Source organism: Archocentrus centrarchus, unplaced genomic scaffold (assembly GCF_007364275.1).
Source record: "Archocentrus centrarchus isolate MPI-CPG fArcCen1 unplaced genomic scaffold, fArcCen1 scaffold_26_ctg1, whole genome shotgun sequence".
Lineage (NCBI taxonomy): Eukaryota > Metazoa > Chordata > Actinopteri > Cichliformes > Cichlidae > Archocentrus > Archocentrus centrarchus.
The window spans coordinates 7043833-7054979 of record NW_022060256.1 but is presented as its reverse complement, the minus strand read 5'-3'; the positions used below and the strand labels follow the sequence as shown (position 1 = coordinate 7054979).

At 44.9% G+C, this 11147-nt stretch overlaps 2 protein-coding genes across 2 annotated transcripts in view; one reads left to right on the top strand and one right to left on the bottom strand.

Moving 5' to 3' along the window:
- Positions 1 to 3894: 3894 nt before the first annotated feature.
- Positions 3895 to 7073, top strand: gstt2 (glutathione S-transferase theta 2). The gene is made up of 5 exons (XM_030723626.1): positions 3895 to 4378; positions 4959 to 5046; positions 5119 to 5269; positions 5546 to 5722; positions 6410 to 7073. Exons 1-5 carry the CDS (start codon positions 4255 to 4257, stop codon positions 6554 to 6556), a joined length of 687 nt encoding a protein of 228 aa, XP_030579486.1. The 5' UTR covers positions 3895 to 4254; the 3' UTR covers positions 6557 to 7073.
- Positions 7074 to 7253: 180 nt separating this feature from the next.
- chek2 (checkpoint kinase 2) overlaps positions 7254 to 11147 on the bottom strand; it is a 70357-nt gene continuing 66463 nt past the window's right edge. The window contains exons 17-20 of the mRNA XM_030723588.1: positions 10557 to 10672; positions 8949 to 9034; positions 7483 to 7563; positions 7254 to 7408 (exon numbers count right to left, since the gene is read on the bottom strand). Of these exons, the coding sequence (XP_030579448.1) occupies positions 7295 to 7408; positions 7483 to 7563; positions 8949 to 9034; positions 10557 to 10672 (397 nt within the window). The 3' untranslated portion in view covers positions 7254 to 7294. The remainder of the gene's footprint in view (positions 7409 to 7482; positions 7564 to 8948; positions 9035 to 10556; positions 10673 to 11147) is intronic.

The following is an 11147-nucleotide window of genomic DNA, read 5'->3' as shown; positions in this document are numbered from 1 at the left end:
TGTCCCACACATCAACACATTGTGCTTCCTCTACCTCAGCTAGTGTTCCAGTCTTTGTGTCCTCAGTACAAGAGCCACAGAGAGAAGTACTCACTTATCCACTACTGGACACACAGAGTGATTCAACATTTGTCTTAGATGTACTTTATAAACTGAATGTAGATGCCCGACCATTAAAAATGAAACTTAGTACTATGACAGCTATCGACACAATCATATCAAGCAAAAATGTCCATGGTCTACAAGTTCGAGGATTCCACTCCATGGATTACATCCAATTACAGCAGACCTACAGCTGTGACTTAATCCCGGTGGACAAGTCATACATTCCAGTGAAGAAAACAGCACTACTGTGGCCTCACCTCAGGCACCTGGCAGACAAATTACCACTCTTTCAAGATTGTGATGTAGGGCTCTTAATCGGATATGAATGTCCACCAGCGTTACCTCCCTTGAAGTTGTGTTAGGTGGCAAAAATTAACCATTTGCACAGCGATTAGAACTAGGATGGAGTATGATAGGCACATCAAATCCCCACCTGGACAGACAAGGAAATTCAAGCTTTGTGCATCTTCTCAGAGTAAAGGAATTGCCGATTCCATCTGCAACAGACATTCTGAAAGCCCTGGAATCAGACTTCAGTGAGAGAACTTATGAAAATAAGTATGTGACCCAGGATGATGTTCATTTCATACAGTTCCTCAATGAACGCATCAAGCAGAAGGAAGACGGGCATTATGAGATGCCCCACCCTTTCAAGGGCAACAGTCCACCCACTCTGCCAAACAACGAGAGGTTATCCACAGTTGTCTCTGGAGCTTGAAAAAGGCGACTGGACTTCTTTTTGTTTCTTGAAGACGTTTCACCTCTCATCCGAAAGGCTTCTTCAGTTCTCAACCAAATGGTGGAGAGACCCAGGTATTTAAACCCCTGTGGGCGTAGTCCCCTGGAGGTGGTTATGACCCTCTATTGATCATGTGCGTGAACACATGTGGACTACGCCCACAGGGGTTTAAATACCTGGGTCTCTCCACCATTTGGTTGAGAACTGAAGAAGCCTTTCGGATGAGAGGTGAAACGTCTTCAAGAAACAAAAAGAAGTCCAGTCGCCTTTTTCAAGCTCCAGAGACTACTATGACCTGGATGACTGAGAATCTACACAGACGTTATCCACAGTTCACCTTCAGTGTCTTAAGAAGAACTTTAAGGCCAGTAAACAATATTATGATGAATATAAAGCATTCATGGAGGAAATAATTACCAAGGGTGAGGCAGAGTGGTACCTTCCACATCATGGCATATATCATCCCAGAAATCCAGGGAAGCTGAGAGTTGTATTTGACTGTTCAGCCAAATTCCAGGGTGTTTCTCTAAATGACACTCTATTAACTGGACCTGATTTAATCAATTCTCTGGTAGGAGTTCTGTGCCGCTTCAGGAAGGAAGCCATAGTTTAAGGAAACACTTTAAACAATGTCACTCTAAGCTACTGGAAATCTTCTTGACTGAGAAACAATATGAATTTGTCTTCAACACCCCCTCTGCCAGTCATGTGGGTGGTGTTTGGGAACGTCAAATCAGAACTGTTGGAAATGTGCAACGCACGGGTTGACTTGATGCTTCCCTCAGAACACTGTTTTATGACGCCATGGCTATTGTTAATAGCCGCCCATTAACAGTGGATGGAATCAATGATCCTCAGATGCTAGAGCCTATAACACCTAATCATCTCATTATGATGAAATCTAAAGCTGCTCTTCCTCCACCAGGAGTATTTGTGAAGAGGACCTGTATGCACCAAAGAGGTGGAGAAGAGTTCAGTATCTGATAGAACAGTTCTGGGGTCGTTGGGAAAAGGAGTATCTGCTGAATATATCCACGAGACAGAACTGGCACACACTCCAGCGTAACCTTAAAGTGAGTGATATCATCATTATCAAAGATGACAACCTCCCGCGAAACCAGTGGCAACTCAGTGGAGTGGTGGAGGCTGCTCAAGGCAGTGATGGCCTAGTTTGTGAAGTCAAAGCTCAAGTTGGGGAGCGAAAAAAATCAAGAAAAATAAAATTCCCCCCTTCAAGCATTCAGTTATTGAGTGACCAATCCAAAATTGGTACTCCTTATGGAGAACTGATTAGAACATAGTGAGTGGTAACTTTGAGTACACTGCTGTATTAGATATGACCTATACCTGAATTTTTTCATTTAGTAGGGTCAAGAAATCCTGTGTAAATGTATTTACTCCTGTATTAGTTCATTCATTATAACAGGATTTGGTGGGAGTGTAAACGACTGCTAATGAATATCCTCCTTTATAGTGAATGTTTATGTAGTACCATATGTGCCCGCAACTTATAGCATGTTGTCTTACTGTGCACGCTCTTATTTTGAAACGTTATGCTAACATTTGCCATGCAATACTGCAATGCTGGTTTATCTACTGTGCAGATAACCATAAGTTCACATTTTTGTAAGAAACAGGCTTGTATTGTCGTTTACCTTGTTGGCTTTGTTGTTTTGCTCTTTTCTCTAATAACACCACGCTGAAACGCGCACTCCTAAATAGAGAGCTTGCTGGTTAACGTCTAAAACATAATTAGCGCCCTTGGAAAGTGGAATGAGGTGTAGAAATGTTGATTTTACATTTTATGAGCGATGCTATTTATTTTACCTGAGGAAAAAATGTTGTTTAATTTGTTCAGATGAGTTAAATTGCACAACTTGTCAAGTTTAAAGGTAGTATGTGTTTTGTGAACATTTAATTTGTTAGTTTAAAGGAGATATGATGCATTTATTTCTATTTATTATTTGGTTGTATTTTGAGTTGTGATTAATATCTGAATATAATGTGCATAAGAATTGTGTGTGAAACTACATAGAGGCTCTCAGCTTTTGTTCTATAGTTTTCACTGTATCATGGTGCAACAGTGTCTGGGTTATGGTGCTCTTCAAAAAAGAAGAAATAAAACGCTTGAAACTCTACGCCTCTGGTTCCATTCCAACGAGCCGCTACAGTGCTCAGGTCGGCTCGTGTCAGGTCACAGCGGTCGACACTGCAGGCTTCACTGCAGCTCCCACAAAGCTGCACGTTGAGATTCTGAATTCAAACGTGAAGGCTCGTCCGGGTTCACATGTCTTCGCACTACACCCCTGAGATGTTCTCCGAGGTTCACAGTATTCCTGTCAAACTGTCTGAAGTGAGAGGAATTCCTGGAGTGGTTCCTGCAGACTGCAGTCACAGACAGCCACGAGAGGACGTCAGGCTGAATGTTCAGCTCAGCAGCAGCAGCTGCCTGAACGAGCTCTCACTGTTAATGTGCTTCAGCATCAGGATGCCTGGCTCATGTTCATAAAATGCGATCGTGCTGAAGAGTTGAATTTCTGATGTTTTGTGTCGCTCTCTAAGGTCAGTTTGTCTGTAGCTTCTATAAGAATCCAGCTTCCACCTGATTCTTCATGATGTGTCCTCGCCAGAGCTTTAGAGATGAAGAATTCAGAAACATATTTGTCCCTGCTCAGTGTACTCTTTGTTAATCTGATGAATGTGATGAGAACAAAAAGCTGATGTGATCATCTGGAGACTCTCCCAGCTGTCATCAGATGAGAGGTGGGGAACACCCTGGAAAGGCTGCCATGCAGCAGGAGCAAATTATTCTGCTTTCCCTAAAAATGTATTACAGAATTCCTGAAGACACTGAAATGTTCATCACATCAGTTTCTCCTCTTTCCTGCTCCTGCTGCAGAGACGATCCAGAGTAACTCCTCCTTTATCCAGGCTTTCTGTGATCCTCCTAAAGGCTGCAGCACAGCAGCGTGCACAGCTGTATTCAGACACACTCAGCTGTGGTTTTAACACACATCAGCAGGAAAGGAAGAAAACTGTATTTAAACAATGAGCTGCAGCCCTTTCTCATTCATGCTGATGGTGTGTTTGGTGTGTTGTGGGACGCCATCACCTCCTCTGCTTTCATAAAGGATGCCTCAGTGTTTGCTCTGCTCATGGAGGTAATAGAGGAAGGATTGTAGCTCCTTTCCAGCATATGCAGATCTTTCCCAGCAGGAAGGTGATTATTGTTTCAGGAAGTTGGAACCCTTCCTGCCTGCAGTGAGCCGCGGTTCTCGGTGCGGCTGCAGGGGGCGCTGAGGAGCAGCTGGATCCGCTGACAGCCTGCAGACTCTCAGAGGAAGACGGACAGCTGTTTGCGGACTCTTTTTTTCTTTCATTGGTTTAACATTAAAAACGGCTCGGCTATCATGGCAACAGGCCGTCTGGTGGAGGTGTACCTGGACCTTCTGTCTCAGCCCTGCCGGGCGGTGCACATCCTGCTCAACTGCACCAAAATCCCGCACAGAGTGCGCACCGTGGCGCTGCGGAAAGGTGAGACGCTGCCAGACCGCCGGGCTGGATAACTAACCCACTAACCAGGCTGGATAACTAACCGAGCGGGTAACTAGTCCAATGACCGGCTGCTTAACAGCTGAATTCACCGAGCACAGCGCCGTTTCTGCTCCGCGGTGCTTCAGCTGAACTCTACCCTGGAGAACTTTGACCCTCGTCCGAGCGCTGCAGCGCGGCCACCAAACCACGTCTAAAACCCGCCGGTTTCTGTGTGAGCAACACCCGTCAGAGCACCCCTGAACAGAATCAGACGCGTTATCGGGCCGTCCCGGTCCGTTCGGCGCTTATTAAACCCGCGGAAAGTCAGATTTTCAGTTTTCATGTTTCTTTTCTGAGCTTCAGTCTGCTGCTGAACAACTTTCTGAGCACAGAAATGAACAGATTCATAACACTGATGACAAAGAGCATTAAAATGCACCGTTTTATGATTTGTTTGATTTATAGAGTTCCCTGTAAACAGACTGTTGTTCAGGAACTCTTAAATTGCTTGATTTCCCAGTGGACTTTGGTTTAAGCTTCTCTTCTTGTTTCTCGTGTGTGCGCGCTCACACACGAGCAGGAGAACACAGGACTCCAGACTTCACAAAGCTGAACCCCATGCAGAAGGTTCCTGTCATGGTGGATGATGGCTTTGTCCTCACAGAGAGGTACACACACACACACAGCCATGTTTAAAGTGTGTTTTCTCTCAGTGTGTGAGACTGTTTCATGTGTCACAGTGACGCCATTCTCAAGTACCTGACCACCAAGTACCATGTCCCAGAGCACTGGTATCCACGGCAACCAGAGAGACGAGCCCGGGTAGATGAGTACACGGCGTGGCATCACACCAACACACGACCGCACGCTGCTAAAGTCTTCATACTAGAGGTACACAAGTACGACCTCATACTGGAGCAGTGTGCGCTCCATTACAGTCCAGCTCCAACATTTGAGCATGTAGATTAAAAAAAAAACCCTCAGATTCTGTTAAACATCCAACAAAAAAAAATAATTTCAGAAATAACGGAAATTGGCTCTGATCAGGGATCAAGTTTCTGTCATCAGGAACTCAAAGACTTGCTTATGTTACATAATAAAGCTGCTGTAACCTGACACCGCTGAGGAGCTCAGGTGTGTTTGATTTTTGTTTCCACCCCTCCTCAGGTGCTGCTCCCGGGTCACTCGGGTTCTCCGGTGGATGAGGTGCGTTTGAATCGCGCGCTCTCTGACCTCAACGACACGCTGGATAAACTGGAGTCCATGTTCCTTCGCCGACAGCCTTTCCTCTGCGGCGATGAGATCACTCTGGCTGACCTGCTCGCTGTCTGTGAGCTCATGCAGGTGAGTTTAATTATGTTCGAGCCCCGCCTCCCTCAGTTAAAGCTTTTGTCTCTGTGGGTACGTTCAGAAAGTTCCTCCTATCTCCTTTTCTTTGACCTCAAAAGAAAATATCATGAGGTCAAGGAAAAGTATGTAGGACCACAGCGTGTTCTCACCCTGCTGCTTTCTGCAGGTCGTATCAATGAAAAATGACTTTCCTCATCACAAAGGCTGGAGTTTAAAATAAGAAGGAACACACAGGCTCAGATTTACTCACGTCTGCAGCAGCACAAAACCTTTTAATGTTAAAGAGCTGCTGGATTCACTAAAGAGGCTCAGCATCAGTTTAGGACTGAAAATTATTGTCAGGGGATCTTTACTCTGCGTACTGTTCAGAGCCTGTACTTTCACTTGTACACGAGTGAAGACATTGATTCAGTACTGTGGTATTAGTACTTCTACTGAAGTAAAGAATGTCTGTAATTTTGCCACCTCTGGTTGCTATGAATTATGGGATGGCCTTTTCTCCTGTCCTTTCATAAAGGATGCTTCTGTTAAGGAAGCATTGATGCTCCTTTCTGTATTTAGGAGTCAGACCTCCATGCAGATACTTCCAGGTCACATCATGGACTCTTTGAATAAACCTTCTGTTTGTATTGGTGGGTGGGTGAGTTTGATTCTGAGCATGCTCGGTGTGTGTCCTTGCAGCCTTTGGGTGGGGGCAGAGACGTCCTGACGGAGCGTCCTCAGCTGCAGCGGTGGAGGAGTCGAGTCCAGTCAGCTGTTGGAGAGTCATTTGATAAAGCTCACACTGTCCTGTATGCTGTCAGAGACCGCCGCAGAGCCAGGCTGTGACACCAGGGGGACGAGCCAGTGAACACCCGCTGTGTCGAGTGGGCTCCATGTGGCTCTGATTGGGGATCGAGTTTCTGTCATCTGACAGAGTTCACTGTTTGAATCTGCTGAAATCACTTGAATAGGAAATGAGATTTATAATGAAAATAAGTATGAAAAAAGCTTTGATTTTATTTTTTCACCTGAGGTTTTCTCTTTATTTTACTGAGTTGCGCCTCCTATAGGCTCATGAATAAACTACAACCTAACGTATGAAATAAAGTCCAGCATGGAGGCTGCTGGGTTACTGGGACTTACACAGTGCCACTTTCTGTATCTGAGTCAGAACATTTTACATCCACAAGCTCTTCCTTCCGTTCTTCAACCCCAGAGAGGAGCCCACGTTCCTCATCTGCTCAGAGACCAAGCAGCTGAAACAGGAACAGCAGAACATCCAGCAGAGGCGCCACAGTGAGTCAGTCCCCACAGACTCCCATGTTAAAACTCTCCAGCAGAAATAAACATGTTTACAGCCTGATACAGAAACTGCTTTGGTCTCTGCAGCTAATTTCATAACAGCTGTATGGGGGGGGGAGGATGTTTTTATAACTCACCTGTTTAAATAGTTTTAAGGCTTAAAGTTTGAACATGTTTGCTGATTAAAGACAAACGCAGTGAAAAATATAAAAAAAATTTTTAGAAACTTTATTTACAGCAGTTTCAGTAGTAGAGACGAGGCCTCGGAACCTGATTGGTTGTCTACAGAGAGGAAGACGGTGGGGCTTGGCTCCGTTTGGCAGGATTTGGCTCTTCACCATCTCCATCTCGTCCTCGTTTCCTCAAGTTTCTTCCTGAGGTTGATGCCACCTCCTGCTGGGGGAGGAGCTTGAAGATCAGGATTGGGGTCATGGTTATATTGTATGTACTCTGTGTGTGTTTGCAGTTACCATGGCGGCAGCAGCAGCATGTCCTCCTCCCTCTGCAGAGGGGTACATGAGTCTGTGTGCTGTCTCCAATATCTTCTTGTCCTGCAACCATCAGTCACAGTGTGAGCAGCCCACACTTCTCACAGTGCACCTGCACTCTCAGTCAACCTGTGCTGAACTTCTGCATCTTTAAGCCTGTAAACTCCAGCAGCCGACTGTTCCCTCTGGTTCGGGGGAGTCGCTGCTGCAGTAATGCTTGCTGTAGTGTCAGCAGCGCTGCAGGCAGAGCAGGTGAAACATTCAATTTACGCTCCAACCATCATCTTTGAGGGGCAGTGACTCTGACCAGTGACGTGCAGTCAGGGGAGGCAGGTGAGGCACGGCCTCACCTGTCATCGTGGAAATATAAAATTAAAAAATAAATTAAATGGTTATATTCATTCAGTGATTTGTATTTTAAAGTTCTTTTCCATTTAACTACACCATTTTTAGATTAGTTTTTTCAAAATCGCTAAATTTTCGCATTTGCCGGTCAAATACTAAGAGACGAACGGTGAGGCACCAGCCCGGCGAGCCGCACCACGGATTGCGCAATCCGTGGTGCGGCTCAGTATAGTCATTGCCAATGACTACTAACTGTGCTGGCATGCTATGCAGTGAGACCGGATTACTTTCCCTTTGCATGTGGCTATTAAAATGTTCTAACACTTTTACTATATGAACTAAATTTCTATATTTTAGCTGGTGTATATAATGCACAGTTTTTTTTTGTTGTTTTTTCATTAACAACTGTATGTGTGTGTAATGCATTCTTGTGTTGAGCGATCATGAAACTGCTGCGAAGAGACACTAGGTGAGGCACGCAGTTCTCGTGCCTCATGGTAGGGGGCGCTGGTGATCCCAGGGACTCTACGACTCCTCAGTGGCAAGCTACCATAAACAGTTAGCAAGGCCAGTTAGTTTTTCCTGTTGCTTGGCCTTATGTTCAACATGGAAGATTACATAACTCAACTGAAAGAATTTTCTAAACTGGACTTTCAATCGAAGCAGAAGATAATAATTAAAGGAAGACCAACACCGGAGCTAAAAGGTTTGCTTCAGACTATGTTAATGTTAAACAAAACAACTGTTGCCAATCAAATGGTGAATAAGCTATATGTTTGTAAATCTGATGTGATGACGTCAGTGCCTCACCAGTCACGACCCTCACCGCACGTCACTGACTCTGACGTATAAAGCCCCATGAGGTGACTGTTGTTATTTGGCACTATATAAATAAAACTGAATTGAACTGAACTGTTATATGATCATCTTCTCACAGCTGGTTGCAGGGTCACAGCTGCGGCTGTGCTTTTGGGTTGATCGAAGATAAAATTTACTGCTGAGCTAAGAGGCTGACTCACTACAAAAAGACAAACACTGCAGCCTGATGCAGTATTACTGTAGTATTTGGGGTGGTGGGGGTGGGCGGTCAGGTACAGTGTTACCTGTAACCAGGGGTGCTGCAGAGCTTCCTCAATGGTCATCCTCTTTGTAGGATCAACAACCAGCAGCTTCCTCACCACATCCTTTGCTGAAAAACAAACAGGTCACATGAATCCAAAGACAGGGAGCTCCACCTTTCATCCTCCATGTTATAAACAAGATGGTGTCCTTGAGCCCTGTGAAATGGTTGGAGTGGTTTATTAAAACGTGCAAACATACATTACCAGTCAAAAGTTTGGACAAACTTTTGACTCCTGCTGTACATGGAAATACAGCATATGGAGCAAAAACAGATCTAGCGAACTTGAAAGTCAGTATTTGGTGTGACCTCCTTTATCCTTCAGCACAGTCTGAACTCTGAGGCAGCTTTCTGTCATTTCTTTAAGCAGTCTTCAGGAATAGTTCTCCAGGCTTGTTGAAGGACATTCAAAGCTCTTCTTTGGGTGTTTGTGCCAGGATGATCCTACACTACTTCAATAATAATGCTGAGGTCCCGGCTCTGGGGAGGCCAATCCATGACTGATAGTTTTCCCTTGTGTGTTTTTCTTTCCAGGGATGCTTTTACTGCACTGGCGGTGTGTTTGGGAACATTGTCATGCTGAAAAATGAAGCTGCTGCCAATCAGAAGCTTTCCAGATAGTACTGCATGATGGATAAAAATCTGATGGTACTTTTCTGTATTTATAATTGCATCAATTTTGACAAGATCTCCAATACCACTGGTTCAGATGCAGCCCAAACCACGACAGAGCCTCCACCGTGTTTCTCATGCTACTTTCCCACCGCCGAGGAACCGGTGCTCATGCCAGTGCTGGTGCTGGTTTTAATGAACTGGCGAAACGCTTAAGAACAGGCCCACGCTTCCACCGCGTTTCCGTGAACTGCTCCTTTACATCTGAGTGTGGGCGGGTCCTGTTGGTGGGAAAGTGGCTAGAGACAGCTGCTGATCTCACGATGATGTTCAGTTCAGTTCTTGTGTAATGTGGTATGCCTCAGCCTTTTATTTTATACTGTCAGACTGTGTTATCTTTGGCATTTTTCACAGATTCAACTAAAGAAACGTGTTTCTGTTTCTAAGTCATCTGTCATGTGTCGACACAACACTGGTTCATCCCTGAGGTTGGAGCCATTTTACACTTGAATGATTCACAGGTCAGAGTTCAGAGGCTGAACTAACAAAGACACTCCTGTGAAAATGGCGAGGTACAAGGACTGGACTGAAAATGAGTTAAAAAGCAGCCAAAGAAGAACCTCAAAGACCTTCAGAAACATTTGCTCAAACGCACTTTAACAAAGTCAGCTGCTTGGAAGCAAAATATAAAGAAATGAGGGGCGGCTCAAGACTTTTGCACAGCACTGTCTGTTTGAAATGTTTTAAAACAAATTTTAAATGAGCTGCTCATCAGTAAGCTGATCGTTAGCCCCTACTGGCTTGTAACCAATCAAAGCATTGCTTTTCTGTCCTGCTGAGGTGTCATGTGACCCTGACAAAAAAATGTCCGCTCAGTTTTTTTTTTTTTTTTTTTGTCTCAGCAAAAGTGAAACTAGCGTCTGATGTTGTGATTCAACAGTATCAATAAAGTTGATTTAAAACTGGACTGCAGCCATACCTTGATCAGAGACGTTCTTCCACTTGGACTGAACCATGGTGAACTCTCCTTTGATGATCTGATCGGTGATCGACTGATGACCGAAGCTCTCGTGGAATGGAGGATAACCCCCCAGGCTGAGAGACAGACGGGAGGACAGAGAGACAGACGGGAGGATCAGTGATGATGCAGAAGCTGCATTTCCTCAATGATTCATTAGCAAACTCCACATTTTTCCTGTGGAAACATCTCTGCAGGGTTTGACCTTTGAGCTCTGCCGCATTTCTCTTCAGGTTCCTCGACAGTTATAAACTCACAGGAACCAGGTGAGACACCACCCTGTTTCTTCTTTTTTGGTGCTGCAGGTAGGAACCACAAGCCACCACCTCAGTGGGTCATGAAGGCCTCGGAGAATCAGACCGGAGCAGCCATCGTGGATCCTGAAGCTTTTTCTCTTTGCTGATTTTATTTTTGTTCTACTTCATAAAATCTTCTTCATGAGAAGGAACTGATCTGTCCCGAAGACTCTCAAATCTTCATCTTTGAACATTCAGCCAGAGCAGATCAACACAACATGCTGAGATCTGCCAAGACTGCAGCTAACAGCTCTTT

Coding starts and splice junctions, on each gene's coding strand:
- gstt2 (XM_030723626.1), top strand. CDS start 4,255: ATGGCAACAGGCCGTCTGGTGGAGGTGTACCTGGACCTTCTGTCTCAG. Junction 4,379..4,958: donor CACCGTGGCGCTGCGGAAAG/GTGAGACGCTGC, acceptor ACACACGAGCAG/GAGAACACAGGACTCCAGAC. Junction 5,723..6,409: donor CTGTCTGTGAGCTCATGCAG/GTGAGTTTAATT, acceptor GTGTCCTTGCAG/CCTTTGGGTGGGGGCAGAGA.